Source organism: Anastrepha ludens, chromosome 3 (assembly GCF_028408465.1).
Source record: "Anastrepha ludens isolate Willacy chromosome 3, idAnaLude1.1, whole genome shotgun sequence".
Lineage (NCBI taxonomy): Eukaryota > Metazoa > Arthropoda > Insecta > Diptera > Tephritidae > Anastrepha > Anastrepha ludens.
In genome coordinates this window covers 1,452,323-1,474,104 of record NC_071499.1, presented here as the reverse complement: position 1 = coordinate 1,474,104, position 21,782 = coordinate 1,452,323, and the positions used below count along the sequence as shown (strand labels likewise).

At 40.4% G+C, this 21,782-nt stretch overlaps 1 protein-coding gene across 2 annotated transcripts in view; it reads right to left on the bottom strand.

Annotated features, from left to right (window-relative positions):
* The window catches only part of LOC128856810 (teneurin-a), a 327,215-nt gene that overhangs the window by 127,178 nt on the left and 178,255 nt on the right, over positions 1-21,782 (bottom strand). For both annotated transcript variants that reach the window (XM_054092157.1, XM_054092158.1), the window contains exons 5-7: positions 4,000-5,259; positions 3,110-3,304; positions 811-1,020 (exon numbers count right to left, since the gene is read on the bottom strand). In XM_054092157.1, coding sequence (XP_053948132.1) covers positions 811-1,020; positions 3,110-3,304; positions 4,000-5,259 — 1,665 coding nt within the window. The remainder of the gene's footprint in view (positions 1-810; positions 1,021-3,109; positions 3,305-3,999; positions 5,260-21,782) is intronic.

Below are 21,782 nucleotides of genomic sequence, written 5' to 3'. Positions count from 1 at the left end.
TTACCGGCAGATGAAATTTGTGAAAAGTGAAAAATTTGAAAATATATGTGACCAGCCTGGCGTGACGATTGCAATGAGTTGGAAGATTTTTGGAATACGAATAAATATTAATTTTCTACTACTTCTATAGAAATTCGGTTTAGCATAATTTACCAAAAATATTGAAAAAAAGTGGCTATGGCCAGCTAACTTTGTTTGACTACACTACAAATTTTACATATTTGAACTCCACACATAAAAAAATATATGTAATATATAAAAAAAAGAAAATAATAATAAAACAAATTAAATAACAAGTCTAAGAATTTTTTCTCTTACAATCTAAGAACAGCAACATTTTGGAACAGAAAAGATCTTTTTGAGTTATTCTCGTATACTTTCATATAGGTTAAGTGCATACATTTGTGCTGAGCTCCTCGTAATCCGCCTGGAGTACTCATCAATAAACTCATATCGAGAGCCCAACTTTCTGCCTCTCTCTGCGTCATACAATTTATTATTGCCCACATTTGCATACATATGTACATCTACATATGTATATACATTTGCGAGCATTTGCTCAGACCAATATCGAACTGCATTCATTTCTAGCCATTTATCAAACTGGATCTACGCATTATTTTGCATTCGCCCATTTATTTACGTCGCCATAAATTAAGTCCTAAGTCACACACTTTTTGTTTAAACACAAATTCACACAATTATGCACATATTTACATATGTATGAATGTATGCATGAATGTGCACACACACACGCATGTTTAAAGAGGCCACTATCTACAATAAAGAAAAATTAGTTGTTGCACTTACCTTGCGAGCAATCCGGTCCGGTCCAATGACGTTCACACACACACTGACCCGTTTCCAGATCGTACGTGCCATGCTCGGAGCAACCGGGCAGACACTGATACACTTGCTGATCGATGGTGCCGCAGTCCTCGCCTTGCCAGCCGGCCTTACAATAGCACTGCCCGGCCACGCAAGTGCCGTGACCGGAGCACAAGGGATCAAGGCAATCATCTGTATGCCAACGGAATCGCGAATGCGCATACCCACATATGTACGCGCGAGTGTGTGGATGAATGCGTGTGCGGGTATCAGCGGTGGGGAGTTGTTAGACGAACGGGTTAGCGGTACATTAGCAACAAAGAGGCGTGGCGCACATGTAAGGGAAAAATATGGAGCAGAAGGAAAGGAAAAACGATTAGCATGTTAGACACGTAGAAAAGTGGTCATTAAAACAGAATTCGAGTTGCGTTCTAATATCTGAGCATTTGCTCGTTTACTTGTTTGCTTGTTTGTCCGTTGGTCAGTTAGTTGGGAGGTTGAACGTTTCGCTCTTGGTGCAATTTCTAGTTGCTGTGCTGAATGCCATTGCCTTTAAGTTTTTGCTTGCTGAGCAGATACGTCTGCTCTGGTTGCAATAATTGGCAACACAAGGCAGCATTGCCGTTGCTGATTTTCCAAGGCTGCTTATCTAACCTTATGGCTACATTTTCGGAAGTCCAAGCAGTTTTCGGCTATGCATGCAAGTGTGGTTGGTGGCGCATCCTTTTTATTGATTATTTATTTGCTTTAGTTGTTGGGCGCTCTCTTACGGGTAGCGGGTCATGGACCGTAGGGGAGCAGTTCATAGCTGCAGTGTTGCAAGACCATTTGGAATTTATATTGCATTTTATTGGCGTCATTGCGAAAATACTTTTGCGGGCCAGCAGATTTCTGATTTCTCTTTTCATTTGCAAAAATAAACATTTCTAGTTTTGAAAACGAAAACTTTACCGTTGCAATAACTGCTTTCCACTCGTGTATTGGTTTATTATTGTGGAAAAGATACAAAAATGTATAAAAGCAATCAAGTCCGAAATGTGAGTGAATGCAATTTTAGAAGAAGCGAGGGACCAAAACTTCATACGGGTGTTGCACATAAATGAGGAAGAAGAAATATTGTTCGGAGTGATAAACGCATATAAACACATTTATAATTTGAAAGTAACTAAATGCCATCGCTAGTGCGATTCCAGTGCTAATTTTTATGACGGAGCACAGAAGGCGCCACTTGTCGGTGATGATGCCGCCCATAATGCGAAAAAGACGCAGCTCACTAAAAACCAAAAAAATATGAGGCAGTCGCATGTGTGGCACAAGCACTTGCGGCAGCTTCTTCTTAAAAAAGCAATAATAAATTTAAAAACCCAATCAAGTGGAGCAGCCAGAGACGAAAAACTGTCAACTCGTACTGGCATTTGCAAGCAAAGAGGTTTGTCCTGCAGGGTACATTTGAGTGGTTGAAACATTTATGCACATTTGATTCACAGCTGTTATTTATTATGTGAATCAATCCATGGCAGATAGTGCAGGTTTCGAACTCCGATCTCGAGATAGCAACCTCCGAACGCATTTCTCCATGAAAAAGCTTCTCTGTCGTTCGGAAGAAACTGTAGGTGGCTCTATTTTGCGGAACAACATCAGGGTTCACTCCACAAATTGGGTTCTGCATAGCTCGTCTTTTGACATCTAAGACCCTAAGAGATTCAGTTAAAAAGTTATGCACTCTCTTCTAGGGGCAGTTATACACGAGTACACTTGCAGTTGCATAAATGTGTTGCACGCCAGAGTGACCATAATAAACGTTTTAAAATTTTCTTCGTAGTCAGCAGCAGCCACCAGTCAACCTTTACTTGAGTGAAATTGTTTTTGTTGTTTTTATTGGTGCTGAATTGAAGCTCTGCATGCCATATCGAGCAAGGTTGGATTCCGCCATTGCAGTCAGCACCCGCTAGCCAAGTCAGTCGCCGTCGCCAGTCGTACGTACGACACTCAGTCGGCGAATGTGAGTTTGGTTGTGTTGGGTTACTGTCCGTTTGTTTGCTGATTGCTTGTTTACTTGTCTGTCTGTTTGCTTTTGGCAACTTGGAAATTTCAGCCAACAAAGCAGACACCCCCGCTCACAAATGCAAACACACACAAAAACACAAAGAAAACTGCACACACCTGGTGGCTCAGTTTTTTGTCTGTGGTGATTGTGTGTGTATGTGAATGGGCGCGTGTGTGTCTGCATATGAGTGGCGTGGCGCTATAGAGGCGTAGGTTCTGTGGTGGGTTAACTTACGTTGATCGCAGAATGGCCCCTTCCAGCCCCGTTCGCAGTGGCATTCGCCTTCTATGCAACGTCCGTGGTTCGAGCAGTTCGGTACCTCGCACTCGCCGATGGGTATGTCACACTCGGATCCTTTCCATCCCTCCTCGCAGTGGCAAATACCACCTCCATAATGACCATGAGCGGAGCAGAGCACTGGGCATACACCTGGATGAAAGGAATGGGAAATGAGAAAATATTTTAGTTTGGTTTTCTTTCAGTTTTCCTTCTGCTACTGTTTACTTTTATTCCACTTTTCCTAACACTAGACTTTTTTGGTCTTCTTTTATACTTCTTCGTTGTGTTTACTTAAAATTTGAACCCTTTCGCCTCCAAAAAACAAAAAAGCCGAATGTAGTGAAACAAATTTAACAGGCTTCTATTTTCTCATTTCGTGTAAGCAAATTGATGTTTTATCAAAACTAAACGGGCGAGGCAGCAGGTAACAGAATAAAACCTTACTGCATTTAGTCTTCGAATTTAAGAAAAAACCTACATATAAAAATTACATAAAACTAAAAATATGAGAAAGTAAATTAACAGATCCAATGTGTCCCTAATGGTGCTACTTAACAGGAGAACATCTCCGCATGGCTTAGAACAAATATATAATACCAAAAAAGTATGTAAAGTTATTATAAAATTATTTGGACCTAAGTAGCAAAAAATTAGTTGTTACAATTTTCTTCTAAATTGTTTGATATATTTTTTTCTTATTAAGGATTTGTTGGCTGTGAAGGACGCTACTTATTTTGGCTGGAAATAGAATTTTAAGTTTTCCAAAATCCTAAATTGATTGATGGCAGGAGATACTGCAGGGAATTTATGCTTTTTACTTCTAATAAAGCTTTTCGGGTACTCACTTTTCGAGCAATCCGTGCCCTGGTAGCCATCGATGCAGTCACACTTGCCAAGGTAGCAGCTGCCACGTCCCGAGCAGTCGTTAGGGCAGGTTGTGCTAACTCCCTCCGCCTCCTCGACCACCAGCGTCACCGAGTGCGCAACCAATTCGTCATTGTAAACGGAGATGAACCACAAACCCGTGTCCAGGTACTGCAGCAGAGATACATTCACCATCATTGTGTCCAGGTCCAGCGCTGGCAACCCACCCATGCCATCGGCCATGCCGCCAGCGCCCGCTACGCCCATGGCTGAGCGCTTGAATAACCTGTGTTGGGCTGTCATAAGTCGTTGCGCATAATGCTTGGCTGTATCCAGTGGCGTCTCGATATCGTATTGGCCATCATCGTAGTCATCACTTTCTGCCGCAGCCATTGAATCGTCATCTGCCTCATCCAGCGAATCGTCTACATAAAATCCGGGTAAGCGGCGCACTCCAACATTCGATTCTTGTGATGTGCGTTGCAGCTTATTGTCATCGTCCTCGCCTCCAGCATCAGCACTGTCATCCCGCCATTCCATATCAGTGTCGAAATCCTTGAAGCTCTGGCCACTTTCGTTACGCCATTGCGCGGCGCGTTTGTGCCGCAAGTGACTGTCCAGCCGTCCACCTTTGATGAACTCAACAAAATCGTGTTGCGTCACTGAGGGTGCCACATTGCGGCGCGAATAGACCGCAAAACTAGCGCCCCACGGCAGCGTGAAATTGAAACGAATGAAGGCTGGGTGCTTATTGCGAAATTCGAGGTTCCAGAATTGGTATGGTGGTATGTTGGCGTGGTAGAATTCATTGAAGTCCTTCAGCTCCACCACCTGCGGCCACTTCAGCTGCTGCTGTTGATGTTGAGCCGATTGCTGTTGCTGCTGTGCCGTGTACGATTGATCCTGGAGATGAGAGGTGGCATCTTGCGGAACACCAGCCAGTGTTTGTTGGTGGTTGATAGTGTGCGGTTGCTGTTGCTGCAGGAGCAATTGCTGCTGCTGTTGGAGCTGCAGCGACGGCGCCGAGTTCTGCATGCCGCCGTAACCGGTGCTGGTGCCACTATGGTCCGATGTGCTCGTTTGTATCGATTCCTCTGTGGGATAGGCGGTCGGTAACTGCCCGCCACTGCCACTGCTTCCACTCGCTTTCATATTGCCGTGCAAGTCGTGTGGTTGCGACTTGACATCTTGGACTAGGATGCAATTTGTGGAGTCCATGTTGGGCTTCATCGAACTGACAGCTGCAATGAGAAGAAAAAAAGAACGAGAATTGTTTGAAAAGCTGTTGAGGAATTTATACAAATTTTTTTAAAAGTATGCATTTATGTCTGAATAAGTGCCTGCAGATTAGAGCCAATGGAGCATTAACTTGGCTGACAACAACTGCTTCTATTCGATCTCTCTTTGCATACTCACTCGCATAATAATCACCAAACCCTGTCTGTAGTACATTTGCATTGGTGTTTTTGTGTGCACACCCGTAGATGACGCATTGCAGTCGCAGCCAATTGCAGACCTCTAAATCACATGCGCCGAAAAGTATGCAATGCATAAAAGCGCCGAAACAGCACAAAACCAAGTCTGCGACCGAACAAGCCCATAAATGGTCACAGACGAGTGCGCACCTACACACACACACATGGATTTCTGAATGCGCATGCATGTGTATCAGGTAGGAATGCGGAACAGCCCATAATGTACACGGCTTGCATCCAGGAGTCGATTGCCAGAAATGCAAAATCGCATAGATGTACGCTGCCGCACATCGAAAGTGTGAAATTCGTGATCGCAAGAAAAATGAGCGCAACTTTGCTAATAAAATATAAGCCAAATGCTGTTGCAGCGGTTTTTTCTAAGAGTCATTTTGTTTTACTTTCCCTTTGATGCCCGGCTACCCGTTTGCCCGAAAGTTGTAGCAACGGTTATTGGTTGGCCACAAAGTGCTGAAGTGTCTTTGGCTTCTAACGGATTTATGGGAGCGCACGTATCGCTAAAAAAAGCAATCGAAACCCTTGAAGCTCGGCATTGTGAGCGGCGAGAGGGTGACACAACTGAAATAGTAGGGCTGACGGGTGTTTTAAAGAAAATCGATTACTTAAGCATAAATTATTGTTTAGTGGTTCTAAAGTTGCAGCCTTCTGGACAAACCAGTGGTCCGCTGCCCTCGTTTTTCTTGCATTTGAATTTATTGCGAAATGGGCACGCTCGGCATCGGCGGCATTTGTGGCGGCGCATATGGGCACTTACATTCTCCATCCACGTGCAAGGCAACGTCGCTCGTAAATCAAAAAAATTCTCCATTTGAATTTCTTCTTCTCTTTTTTCTTGTCTTCTTTAGCGTCGATAATTCGTTTCTTCTCTCAATTTCGCCTGGCAAACCGTATGGTGGCCTGTTCTGGTTGTTTGACTGAACATTAATGCGCGCTATTCAAATTTCGATTCTACGATTTATTGAAAGTTATTTCGTAATTTATGTACTAAAGATCTTCTTTTGAAAGCTCTAAATTTGAGAAGCACTAAACTTTTCCCACATCGCACGCCATTCAATTATTTCCCAATTGGCTTGGATTTAAGAGTGCAATTGTTGTTGTGTGCGTCTGCCTGTGAGCAAATTTAAATGGGATACCAAACGTGTATCTGCTAGCGTGCGTGTGTGCCTCTGCGCCACTGCCACAGTTTCTTTGTTTACTTTGGATTGGTGAAAATAAATATTTCACTTCGACAGCTCAAGGGCTTGGAAAATATTTTCGAACAACGGCAACAACAAATATTATGCATCAATGCATTTGAATATTTTCAAACGGAAGCGACAACGAAAGTGAAAACAAATCGGCTGCCGTTTTTGATATCAAACGTCTGTGAGAAGGTACATCGATAGCTGAAAAGGCCTGCGAATTGTTTTAGAATTTCACATTTCCTTCCCACCCGCCCAACAACCGCTTGTAGCTTATCTTATCTGCTGAGCTAAGTGTGACACAGTTGGCTGTTCGAGTGGCGCTAAGTCCTGATGATTGAAAAATGGTTATTTAATGACATCTCGGCACTCAGTGACTGTAAAGCAGCGCACAGTTTTCACTTTCAAGTCGCTACTCAACAACTCAACAAAATCAACGTGAATTAAGAACACCAACACACACAAACACGTTGGCCTGAAGCATTGCTTACTCGAAAAGTATGTTGACTTACTTCGACTTCTGTGCTATAAATACACACATACACATACACGCCTTTAATGGCCGACATCAATTATTTGGACATCCATTCTCGTAACTTGTGCTCCTAACTTTCACTAATCAAAGCCAAATGGCGAAAAGTCTCATTGCGACAGAAAGGTCCTCTTATTGGGGCCAAGTCAATATTAAATACATTACGCATCAGCCAAGAGTGGTTCGCTTTCTCAAGTCAGCCCTTCAGCTCGCCAGAGCCGTATGCGTGTAAGCACTTTGCAACTGACCGCTTCGCTTTCATATTCAATAGAATTGAACACTTGAATCCTAATTAGTAGAGTCCTACATGAACGGGCCATGCGTAGAGACACTCGTGCACACATAAATACATTGAAATGGTTTGGAGCGCTCAAGGGGCAACGTCTGCAGTAATTACGCACACATACCATTACGAGAGCCGCTTGTGTGCGTGTTTACATGCAGAACTAATGGACTCAGCTATCGATAGCACATATTAATGAGGCCTTGAGGAGCTGCACATACTTTTCCAATTCTATTGAATACCACTTCTGCCATTCACATCGAGCACATCGCACCAGCGTCTTATTCAGCCGCTTGTAAAATTCGTCATACCTCACTTGGCCCCCTTCTAGGAACGAAAAAGTCAATTTATGTTAGCTCGTCGGCCGATGGCACAATACCGCCACACTCTTCGGGGAGGACTATACGTCCTCTCCTAAATGTCAGGCAACCCCTTCAACCCCTTCCTGCCGCCTCCTAGAAATTAGAAAAAGGAGAGATAAATAAATAATGACACCACCGAAAAGGAGTGTCATTACGCACTTAAAGTGCCACAGCGTGGAGCCTTGCTCACTTGGCTTGCTTGCTGCACATTCACATGCACACCCACAGGGGGTAGTTTTGTGTTGATTGTGTGGCAAATTAAATAAGCGACGCCTGTAAACAAAACCCAATACTAACCACTAAATATAATCAATTTTAATTGACAGCCAACAACAATGCCAATATAACGATTACAATACCAGCGAAAGTACGTAAATCGATATGATAGCAACGCACACACAAACATATAGCACCACAAAGCACACACAAATACTCTCAAATGGATACTTAGCTACAAACACAGATACAAGACTCCATACACATGCGAGTTAATATCTTTTCTTTGCCATCTGTGCATTAATGGCATTTGGCGGTTGTACGAGCAGCGGCGTTTGAGACGACAAAGTAAGTATTTATGTATATATTGGGGTGCAGGAAGTGAATTAGCAGCGGCGTGCCATGCCGTGGGAGTAGGCGAAACATCCTAACTGGAGTGCATTTCACATCCACCAAGCAAAGCAAGAAAGGCGCAACTCTCCTTCTGCGTGCCTCTGCTGGCACTAAGCAGTTTCTACTTTACTTGAAAGCTTGTTAGCTTAATGGTTCCATGCTTTTAATTTCTTAACGATTGGTATACAATTTCATGGCCCACAGTTGGGACTGGTCGATTGACCTATTTTTCTATGTCTCTATTTATTCTCATGCCAAAGCCTTCATTTCTCAAAGTAAAAACCAGAAGGTGGCCGCATTTTGATAAATTAACGACACTTCACAAACAAAACAAAATAAAGAAACATAAAAATTGCTTCGTTGCCCATTAAGAGGCATTTTGCGCTAGTAAATATCAGTGAAAATCGAAGAGCTGAAATATTCATTCAACTGAAAGGGTAAACTTTCATGCACACGAAAAAACTCGAAGTTTAATTTGTAACTTGGCTGAGTTGCGTCCACAGGGTGCCGTGCAGCGCAGCGGCATTGCCACGTTGAATGGCTGAACATATTAGGAGTGAAATTAAATGACAACCGCTCATTAATTTACTGTTGTTAATTTCGAATACCGAAATATTGATCGCGTTCTTAACCAAACACACAAACTAGCCCTGAATATCCTGATAATATGCGCCCGCCAGCATTTTTGTGGGAATTGGGAAGAGCGACACTGGAACAGCTAAAATGTCAAGAGTTTGTTTAGTGCGCGCATTTTTAGAATATTTTCCCATTGAACGCTGAATTTTCCCTGCTCTACTGGGGCCGAGCTAAAATTGTATAAAAGTTTATGGAAATCAATTAATTCGAGTAATTTAGACGTTCTGAAATAACGCAACTAGAAACTCACCTCTGGAAATACTGAAAATACATACAAATGCGTTCATGGGGCCCGGCGAGCGCTGGCGCTGGCGTTGATGATTGTTAAATTTTGCCTACTGTGAACAGCATCCACTTCTGTGTCTAGTTGCAAGTGAAATTTCGATGCCGACACTATTTATGGGCCATATTAGGCGTTCTTAGGAGCTACAGTGACTCCTTTTCTTAATTTAGGAAATGGTAAAATACTTTTTTACACGCTTTGCGACTTCGAGATAATCAAATAGATGTCTTTGGGAAGCCATTCGACGTAATGGAGTAATTCTATAAGGCGACTTAAAGATGGCCTAATAGTAAATAAAAGCAAGTTTTACAATTTTACGTCCAGTGAAACCTGTGTTGTGTTACAGCGTTCCAAAATAAAAGTAGAAAAGAAAAAAAAAAAAAAAAAAACGATTCATTATTAATACCTCTGAGCATGCGACCTAATTGCGGAGAACCTTCAGATATCCATGTGGAAGGTTACGCAAAAACAGTTTGCGCTGCAGCAGCAAGTTCAGTTTTTGGTCTGCCAGTTCTTTTTCTATGCTCAACAGAACAGTTTCTTGAAATTTGTTCACCAACCTTTGAACTGTCCACTCATTCAAATGATTATTTCTACCACAAAAATCACGAGTTTTTCGATAAGTGGTTCTTAAAGATCGATCATTTTCATACCTATTTTTAATAATTTCAACGAGTGCTTCGTACAAAATAGTATGTCTGTCTACTTGATAAAGGTCAAAGATGATGTAAAAAAGGTATCATCTAGAAATTATTCACTGCTGATATCTTACAAATTTGCTTTACAGCTCATCTTGAGCGTTTGGAGGCCTTTTCAACACATTCAATTAACGACTTACTTAAGACACCAAAATGCTATGAAACCTATTTTATCTCTGTGTTACTGTGTGTCTGTGTTGCACCTTCACCTGTTTGATAAAAATACTTTTTTAGACTTAGCACATTCTTCCTGTCCAGCTCTTGATTGATGGGTTTTAATGCCAATTATAGATGTAGCTTAGGAAACAATCTATGAGTTAGCATGGAATGTCAAATTAATCTTTGAAGCATGCATTTCTTCTCATCTTATCTGTCTAATATTGATCTTAAAGCAAAACCTGCTAAAGCGAAATATATTGTTTTGTCAATAGCCCCCAAAAATTCTCGAAAATCCACAGAGCGATGGATTTAACAATTTTTTCTCATGTATGGAGAAATCGATATAATCATAAAAAATTCTATGTATATCCCAACGGTATAAAATCTGCGCTTATAGTTTTTCGCCATCGTATAAAGATTTATTTGTGAATGATCCCAAACATTAAATTTCTATATCATGGGCAAATGGGTATCAAATAAAAGGAGAATGTCAAAAGAACTAAAAAGATTTTTATATTTATAAATTTATGAAAAATGTTTTTTGATTTATTCGTCCTTGATTGTCTTAGGTATTTACTACAAAAAAATTGTGATAAGTACCATTATGGACCGTTGCTGCAATCAATAGTTAACTTGAAATAAATGTTAACCAACCACTTTTCCTTTCGTAATGGTTACCAAATATCTAAGCACACATTTTTCTATAATTGTTGGTAATATTTTATTTTCGAACTCTCATGGCAACTTTCGTTCATTCAGTTGGGGACAGCTTGAGATCAAAACTCATTAGCCTTTAGGAAACTAAGGAAGATTTACGATTTTTTTTTTCACAATATTAACTTAATATATACGAGTATATATCTATTAAGATCCTTCAAAAAAGTGTCTATATGACCTCGTTCCGGGTCCGGAATAGATTACATGCCCTAATCAGATACTTCCTACTCATATTGGCCATAGCGGTATTAAGGTTGCAATTCAGGGAAGAAACTACCACGCCCTCATACTCATAACCTAAAATAGGCCCAATAATTAGTAGGAGTTTGACGGTATGTGGTAATATTTAGTAATTTTCGGCCATCCGGTTTTGTATCAGAACCGCTTTATGGGGAGGAGCAGAGTCTTTCTGAAGATACATGGGCTGTTACCGCGTACACTATCAACCCGAGGTTTCACTAATGTCTCTAGAACCTCGATATATGCAACAGAATTCCCTTGGAGTCCTTGAGTAAAGAAGTGTGGTGGAATGGCATGGCCTTTGTTGCACACAACACTTCAAACCATAACAACAGGAACCTCTGTATGATTGGAACATACCATCTGTCATTTCTGCAGTTGGTCTTTTGGTCTCGGTCAAAATTTTGTTTCTCAGAAAAAAATCATAAAACCTCAGGCGCGTCGGGGTGTCTAATTTTGTTTAGAAGATGTTTTGATCGCATAACTCGCTGTTCTCGGGTTTGCTCCGACATGCAACAGATTCTGCATCGCCGCCTGATGCTTCCAATTCAAGACGAAACTTACGAACGAATGAACGGGCGCACTTAAGAAATTAGAGATTTCTAAATCGGCCATTAAGCGCAGAAAATTTATTCAATGACTCTTGTAAATATAAATGCTTTATAGCTGCAGTGTTCTACTAGGTTGCACAAAATATTGGAGCGACTATTAAACCAATGTCAGCCACTAACTCCGGCATAGATTACATTTCACCTTGCCAATCATCGCTATTTGTTTTTGGCTAAAAAATCTCCGATAGAAATTGAAAAATGTTAAAAACTTTGGAGCTTCGGAAACATTTTACCAACTAAAGAGTATTATTTACTGTCACTTGTTTTATTTTTCCCACTTTCCGTCGATCATCCCTACTTTTTTCTCTCCCATATATTAAATTTCCTCATTGTCGAAATATGGCCAATTGTGTCGGATATTATGAAATGAGTTAATTAAATACGAGTATACATCAAGAGTGGCTTAAAAAACAGGTTTTCCAAAATACGAATGAGAGTAAAATAACTCGGTGCATCTGATCTCATTGCGTGCAAACGAAACAAATTCCAGCAGGGTAGTGAAATGTTTTTTAGTGTATTCACATGTTCACACATACACATATACGTATATAGTTATTTAAAATAAATAATTCAACTAATTGAGAATGCAACGCAAGAGCCCTTTATTAGTTTATTAACACTATTATTTATTGATATGTCGCACTACGTATTTTGACGCCCAAAAGTTGGCGCAAAAGTGTGAAAGTGATGGCAGAAATTTTTAAGCACGAATTGCATACGCACATAGGCACAAAGGCTTGTGCGAACACATACATACATACATATAATAACACACAATAACTGGTTATTATATTGCAATTTATTGTTAATTGATCGATTTTTGCTTCGCCCTCCAATGGAATATCAGTAAAGGATGATTGGCCACATAATCTGCAACCACATAAATATGCAGCTAAAAATACTCCAATAACGGGTGCTCTATTATTATCGCTTATTTTGAAGTTAACTTATTTTTAATATGCTGGTCGTACCAAACATTTGTGCGACATTTATTGTGTGGGAATACTGAGGACGGACGTATAGTTCACAAAAATTATTAAAACTTTGCGGAGATGCAAGAAACTTGTATTCCATTTTTAGGCCAGTTGATATAGAATTTTTACCCGTCAATGCCCAATAAATCGTATAGCAACAACAAAGGGAAATTGATAATCTTCTACATCGAAATCTGACATGGGCAGCTGAAAATTCAAGATTCACCCATTTACATATATCGCGGTTTGGTATCTTCACTTTTGGTCCAAGGAATACTTTTAAGTAATATGAACAATATAAAAATAAATGTTTCCTCACTCAAACCCCTTTTTATTTAAGTCAAAATTGAATTACAATTTAAGTTCCAGTGAGAATATGAAAACTCCTCTCGTTATTTTTTTTTCTGTTTCTCACATGTTGCGGAATCTATTATTTAAGTTAGAATTTTCATTCATTTGTCATATTATCAGTACTAATTTGATTAAAGTTTGAAAAGATGTCATGTGTAAGAACTCCCAATAAAGTCCACTACTTAAAGTCTACATTTTAAATATTTGTGACAGTTCAATAGGCATAAATGTTATAAGTCTACGTGGGACGTTGGTTTGACGCCCGATAATTTGGATGGTTAGCAAGCCGGTGTACCAACAGCACTCCAAGACTACGATGAATTATATCATTGCAGACAAACCAAGGCACAACATTTCTGACTGGAACCTCTGCATATTGTCAAGATTTGGGTTTGAAGCCGAGCCCAAGAGTTGCACTCCGTATGTCCACATTGGCTTCAGTATTGCTTTACATATGAGCAGCTTATTGTCCTGCAAGTATCAAATAAAGGGAACGAAGTCTTAGTCCAAGCTGCTTCGCTTTGAAAATATATCGGACCGCCCCACAAGATGTCGATCAAAATGCATGCCTGGTTATTTAGCGTAGTCCGTTTGGGTATCTCGCTGCTGATAATATGCACTGGTGCCAACTAATATTGCGGAGCGTGAAAGTTATCTGCGCTGAAGGCGCAAAGGCTTTTATACGCCATTTATTCAGCCATGTGCTAAGGCTATCAAGGTTTTGCTGTAGTTAATTGTAAGCAGTACAAGCGTGGTTTAGAAACAACTATTCTATAGTTTTTGCAACGCATTCAGCTGCCGCGGTCGCCAATGTAATATCATACATATTGGGAGCATAAATAACCAATGAAGAAGATTAATTTTTAGGTTGTATAGCAAGCCCTCGTGCCATGCCTTGTCAAATGCTCGTGCTATGTCTAGGAGGATGGCAACATAGTATTCTCTATTTTGCTTCGAATGCTTCTCTGGCAAAATTATATACAGAGTTGACGTGCTCGTTAGTGGAGTGATGTTTCCTGAATTGGTGCGTGGTGAGTTAGAAAATGCAAATAAAATATCGGAGGTAGCATTGCCTTGCAGTCATTCATTCTCTTCACTAAGTTTGAGTTACTGAGCTTCTCGGCTATTCACTTATCCTCCAGTGCCGTACGAATCCTGCTAAATTATGCTATTTTTCCTGAATATGCAGTTTAAAATTTATTTCGTTGCATGCATTACGCTATCGTAACAACAACAAAGTACTATTATTATTATTATTGTTATTGCACTTGCAAAAGAGATTTCATTTTTAGACGCGCGGAAAGTGTTGCAGAACCACTCTATCTCGGGAATATCCTTTTATGTTCTCTACATGTTTGCGGAGCTCACAATCATTTTCGAAACATTTGCTTTTATTGGCACTTGGTCGATCATCACCCCTCAGCTCTTCATCCTGCTCGTACTGCTTTTCCATTTCGAAAATCAATTTAAGCGATTCCACAGACGATAGCTACAGCTCTTGCTAATATCCTTCCATTTACATACAGTGTCCTTAAGCACTCTTTGCTAATGTTAGCACCCACTCTGCCTATTTAACCTTTGCATTAATGCGATCGAAAGTAGGGTAAAATAAAATTTTATGTTTTGTTTGTCATTTTTATGATTATTTTTATAGGACAGATTCACACTCGATTGAGACGGTGTTTAACGCTCAGCACCTTTTGCGCCCTTTTTCCGTGCGCCATCGCTTTCATATGTGGTGAGTTCAAGGGGCAGAGGGTGGTACAGATTGTTATTCGTTACTTTGGCGCGTTGCATGTTGTCAGCTCACAACCGCAATTCTTTATTCCTCTGTCTCTTTACCAGTAAAAACGCCTCCATCGACGACTTGTACGGGCATTTCTAGTTGGCAGAAGGCAAAGGCGAAGGCGAAACCGAAAGCAAAACAAGTACTTCAAACATGAAATAAAAAGAAAACATGCAAACAAAGGTGTGGTATTGAGTAAAAAAAGCAGCACGCTCTAGGGTTGAAGGACCAAGTAACTATAATTACTTTCCTTCGGCACTTTTTCCCCTTTGTAACACTTAACGACTATAAAACTTTTGCCCTCTCCTCACCAGCTGGCACTCGGTTTTAGAGGAGTATGGATCAGAGGCTAAGCTCGGCGTCGGGTGTGAGAAAAAAGGCACTCAAAGGCGGTAAATAAACTAAAACGCTTGAACGCGCACAAACAAATATATGCTGTGGCGTGCTGGCAGCGGGTGGGCGACGGTGGCTAGTGCCGGGCATATGGAAAGTTTACAGGCATAGCTACTAATAGAGGAACTTTTAAGTTGCATGTTTTCATATGCCTTATTTGCTTGCCTGTGCCAAGGAAAACTGCAGGCGGATATGGGAGGGCTAAACAAAGCAAATATTGTGGAAAAGCAAATACAACAACGACAAAATAATAAAGTAACAAAGTAACCACAAAAAATGGTGTGTCTTCTAAATGTTAGAGTGTGTGCACATAAAAAAAACTCGCATTGTGTTTTCTGCACTCTACAATAACTCACACTGTCTCATCTTCTTATCTTTTTTCTTATCAAACTCTGCCGGAAGGTAGAAAGTGTCCTTCTCGTCCATTGTCTATCAGCGCTGTGTACTGTTCGGGTAAAGGGAATGAGAGGCGGAGCGAAGGCAAACACATTTCATGATACGCTGGTCCTGAAAGTTGTAGTTTATAGAAGAAATGTTTACTTATTGTTAGAATTATTTGCAAGGCACGTTTGAGGCTACACGAGAGGGGTGGCATATGTTTTGAGAGGAGCTACTTTATATTTCGCTTTAAATGGAGAGCGACTTCAGACATAAAATACAAATTTAATGAGAATTGAAAAGAGTTTAAATTTTTAAAGGACGGAGATATTTAAATCAAGGCAAGTAAACTGGAGGTAGGTGTGCTGAGTCCCAACATTATGGTCAATACGATGGTCGTTTGAAAAGTTCGTGCAAAGTCATAGAGAGTGCGGTACTGGCGCGTATCGAGGCTATGTGTAATTAGTAGTATCGGTTAGTATCGGTTAATTTTCTTGTGTGTGGCATTCATTTTAATGGAGGAAGTCGAGCGGTTTTCCAAAAAACAACGTTTTCATCAAACAACGCAACAATAAACGCCACTTGAGGAGTGCCAGGTGCACAATTTGCGGAAATAGTTGGCGGGAAAAAGATTTTATTCAAACGAAGAGGTGACTGCAAATTCTAGTATACGGAAGAGATCAACAAATTAGAACCGAGTTGGACGAAGTGAAAGAGACTAGGTAAAAAAAAGGTTTACCCCAATCAATTAAGGAGTTTTTATTTTTACGCGGACCCTTGTATGCGAAAGAGAACCCATTATTTGCTAGAAGCTGTTGTTATGATCAATTCACGTGGAAAGATCTTCTGTCATCATACTTGAATAGCTGAGGCAGCTGCTCATTAGTGGCCACCAGATCGCTATTGCTGCCCCAAGCCATTGGCTGAGAAGGTTGAAAGCCAGTCAATGCCTTGTTTTCCAGTGTTTTTGTGAATGTTGAGCCATTGAAGATTTCACAGTTCTTTAACGGTGGATGGGTGCACATTTTTCTGGTAAATTTAGTTACGAAATTTCGAACTGACTGCTGAATCAATCATAAACTCTAAAATTCTGGAACCCGATGCTACTGAATACTCGTGCTTCATCACCGTCTATTGGTTTCAGTCCATCACACAAAGCGCATTTAATAAATATATAGATTTTTATTAATATTTTTTGGCAATTTTTTTATAAAAGCGAGCACACAGGAATTCATAATGAGATACTGTCTGCATTTACATTTTTTTCAAAGAACATTCCTCTTGACGTACTTAAGCAGAGATGGCTGCGTGAAAACGAGAAATTTTGCCTTCAGCGTTTACTTTCCCTTAGGCCGCAATTTGTCTTTGTGCGACAGTTGAAGCTTCCGGTAGAAGCTTAAGAAAAGTCCTACATCATAATATCTGTTATTAGAATTAAATAATTTCTGCCGTAAGAAGCATGCGTCCTATGCTGCTCACCGTGCAACGTCGCCGTATAATTTAAGTTAAATGCTTTCTTGTTTAGACGAGCACGGTAAAGCTTGAAAACGCATGTGCACACTTACACACACACATACACATATTTATTTATATATAGAATAACTAAAAAGTTTACTCGTAGTAGTAGTAGTGGCTGAGCTCTGGAGCTGAATATTATTCGCGATTTCCACCCGTCCTGCGCCAAATGCCTAAGCGTGCCATGAACACTTCAGCCTCTATTCCGCAAGTTTCGCAAGAATCGGAGAATTTACGTAGTAATTCAGACGCTGTGTGGTCGAAGTTTTATCAGAAGTGGAAATATAATTATGTTAAATGTTTCTACTTATTACTCCAGCGCTCATTGCTGACAACTGCAGTTTCTTCACTTTGCGCCTTCGAGAGCGAAAACAAAAAGCTTCCAAAGTGCGTGGGAAAAAGGCTGTCGGTGTGTCTGAGTGACCGCAGTTAGTTTAAGGTACCAGAAAGTTTGCAAAACTGTAATTTGTTTGTTGTTGCTGGCAAGCGATGCTGGAAAAGGAAATGGAAAGTGGCAATAGACAGCTTGCATTCAAAATCTCCAAGTGGCAAATAAGGCGACGGAAATGACGCACCCACGCACACATAAATCGCCTCCATGATTTTGGAATTTTTGTGCAAGAGTAGAAAATAGTTGGCGTTTGCTGGGCGTTTTATAGTTTCCGGCCCCCTGTACCGGATTCGGTTCTTTGCCCAGGACGACATGGAGGTTCAGGATTGGGAATACTTAAACTTTAACCCGGCCAACTGTAGTTTCAAATACTTTCTTCTGCAGTCTCGCGCTTCTTCTTTCGCTCACTTTGTTTATGTTGCTTAAAATGTTTTGTTATTTAAGTCTTTTATTGCTTTTCGTTTAAAGTTTCGCGTATTTCGCTCATAAATTGCGTATACGACCCGACCCGTTGGCCTAGCAGGAAATGAAAAACGAGAGCACAACAACACCACGTATTAAGCACATTCCCGCGCCCAAAGCGGATATTTTACAGTTTCCTCTGACATTTTTATTGAAAACTACTTCAAAGCTACTAAACAACGTCATAAACTTTACTTAGGTTTGTGGATATTACGCGCGTTGGCACGGCAACTCATGCGAAGCCCACAAACAATGCAATATTTGCGACCAGTTTAGTCTGCTGTAGATTTTGTTATTATTATTGTTTCAGCCGCTGGCAGAAGTTTGCGCTCTAGCGGCACTGGCTGCGGCGCTCATGATGCCCTTGTGCCAAGATGCGGCTGGGAGCGGAAGCAGAAATGTTTCGCAAAGATTTAATTCTCGATGGCAAAGTTTGATGTGCGCAGTGAAATAAGAATAGAAGCACACTAGCGTGAAAACAGATGAACATTAAAACGTACGCCCATTTGAAGGCTTAAGTAGGAGCACATAAAATCGAGATAAGATCTGTTTTAATAATTCAAATAGAGCTGATCGGAGAATGCGTCTGAAAAAGGAAATGAAAAATAGGGTGGCCGAAACTCAGATCTTAAGATTTCCTTTTCAAGTTGTTAATAGAATTTATCTTAAACTTTTATGTGAAATGTGGCCTTTTTTTGAATTAAATTAATGAAATTTTAAGGATATACAATACTTCCCTATTACAAGTAAGAAATAGAAAGGTGGCTTACATACTTCTGAGCGAGGCTCACTCGACCACAGAGTGATACCCATAAATGAAATCATCAAAACGATTCACGGCCACTTTCAATATAACAGGAATCAGAAACAATGCAAATATTAGCACCTTAATCTGAGTTTCGAATCTGACATGGACTTGACAGCACCCACAGTTAAATATGAAATATTCTAATATCAATGAACTAAGGCTATGAGTTCACAATCCCCATTGAATTTTTGTGAAACCTGGTAGAAACGTGTGCTATTTTCACTGTTAATGACATTAACTACAGATTTTAACGTCACCCCTTCATTACTAAATCAATTTCCATTCACTTTTCCTTCGATGAATATTCTGGAGCACAAATCCACAACAAATCCACATTTTTGCTCATATATTGCAGATATATTTCACCCCAATAGCTTAACAAACCTAATACGAGGCATTACAGAAAAATCGAAGTGATGCAAAAAATCCAACAGGATAAATGTAGGAGATGTAAGAGATGAGCGGAGACAGTTGAAAAAAAAATTACAATTAGCGCTTCTACAAAAGTGATGGCTCGAAGCGTAATGACCCCGTATTATAAATATAAGCCAGAAGGTATCATAGGCAAGAGAATTTACTGCCAATTACCAGTAACCACAGAGAAAGTACGTGACGCAAACCGACCCGACATAAGTTTTTTTTAGCAAAAAAGCTTTACTGGCTCATGGATATAGCAGTACCTTTGACTACAAATTTAACTACAATGTTTGCGCTTAAAATAAATAAATAATGGAACTTCACACAGAGATACCGAAACTGAATGAATGGGAACAGCTCCTTATTGTCCCATTTGTCATTTAATGCACAACCCAGGTACCAAAAACTGCAATGAAAAGTTTAGAAAAACTGTCTGCTAAGAAATACTAACGGTAATAATTCATAATAATAACAATAATAGAAAAAACTTTACAGTACATAGATATCAAATAGCTGTTAATACTGATTTCTTACTACAGAACGGTTCAGACCACTCCTACTGGGCCGCCCGTGGACATCGCAAGGAAAACTGCCGCTGCACGCGCCACAATCAGATTGAGGTATTCGGGCTCTAAATTAGACTTAAGCTACGACACTCTAGTCTTCTTAAAAACTTTGAGTACATCCTCATAGTCCTGGATTATTGTACAACCTCGCTAGTTCTGTGCGGTACCTTTTCCATATTCCCTCAACGCAGGATTGGGCGATGTGCAACATTTGGAGACAAGGCATGACAAACATATTTACAGATGGCTCGAATTTGGACGAAATAGTCGGTGGGAGAGTATTCTGCGAGGGAGATCCCTATCAAGCTTAAATTTATTCTTCCGGACCACTGTAGTGCTTTCCAAGCGGAGGTAGCCGCAATTAAGGAAGCAGTGGGCTCGTTGCTTACTTCTGTAATTACTGTAAAGGACGTAAATATCTATTCCGACGGTCCAGCGGCAACGAGTGCCTTGGGCTGTTTATTTGTGCATTTGAAATTAGTCGGGGAATGCCTGAGTTCTCTCTCAGTTGCATCCGAATACTCCGATATTATGAGCCTTGGGTCCTCGGTCACAGCGACATAGAGGGAAACTGCTGAGCTGATGAGCTGGCTAGAAAGGGAATACTGGAGATGGCTTCATCGCAAAATTGAGGATTGGGGTTCCCTTGAGAGCCTGTGGTTTGCTCCTGGAAAGATGGGCCTCGCGTCAACTCGGCAAGCGCTGGCCTAGAGCGCCAACATGCAAATTCGCGAGATCCTTCTGAAAATACCTCATACACCTTATTTAAAGCTAAAAGCATTTAAATATACTTAGATAATCCGTCCGATTGCAACACTCGAGCGCAAAACATCGAAAGTTTGGTGAAAAGCCCAACCATCGTAATTTTTAACAAACTTATTAAATTCCTTAAATCTAAAGAACTCCATCTGAGCCACAGGAACAGAATTCACCAGTAACTTTTCCAGGGAAGCTTCTTCAATCTCGAATATTCAACCTTTACTTTCCACAAAGAAGTGTATATGCCCCTCTCACAACCCAATCCTCAAACCTTCTCAAAAACTATCTCTCGGAAATCCGCATTCATTTTTATTTTGACCTATGCCACATAGCAAGTCAACCTTACGTTCAATATAAATCGTGTCACCCAATGATTATAGTTGTATGCATTGGCAATGTATCTACACAAAATGTTCGGCTTGGACAAAGCTTATTTGCGTACCTACCTTAACCCATACGAGTTTTTCGCCTTTGGTGAGCCCTAGTAAAATTGTCTGCTGAGAATTTCTGTGCCACAATTTAGCCCTCAGCTTTTTTTAATAACTTTCATAAAAAACATCTGCCAACATCAAGACGCACGCCACAAATAGGAGGAGGAGCTCGGCCAAACACCCAAAAGGGGTGTACGCGCCAATTATATTCCTCCTTTATTCCTATATAAAATACCCATATTGTTTGGACTAGCGGCAGAGTTGGTTATGGATACATCCACTTCAATAATTATTAGCGTTAGATCGTCCAGTGTTGGAAAATGTAAGTGAGAATACAAAAATAACAAAGTTGAACGAAATGTAATTTAGAAATTTCCTTTGCCTACTTACTTGCAGTTTTAATAAATGAAATCCAAAACTTAACAAAACTGGATAAAAGTTTATCGATTGCCACTTCAGGCCTATAAATTTAAAATTGCCTTCTGGGCCTTTCTTGCCAGGGAAAAATGTAATGTCAAACTATTCATAAATGGAAATGTATATGTAATTTGAGATACAACGCTCAGTTCACAGTTATGTAACAGCCAAACTGCATATGTAGGTACACATACATACATACATACATACATGCAAGTGTATCCACAAAAAGCGTCTCTTCTTCGGTATTCTGACAAGCAGTGCTAGTGGATGTCAGTCCGTTGCACAATGCAAGGACCAAGTTGAAGGAAA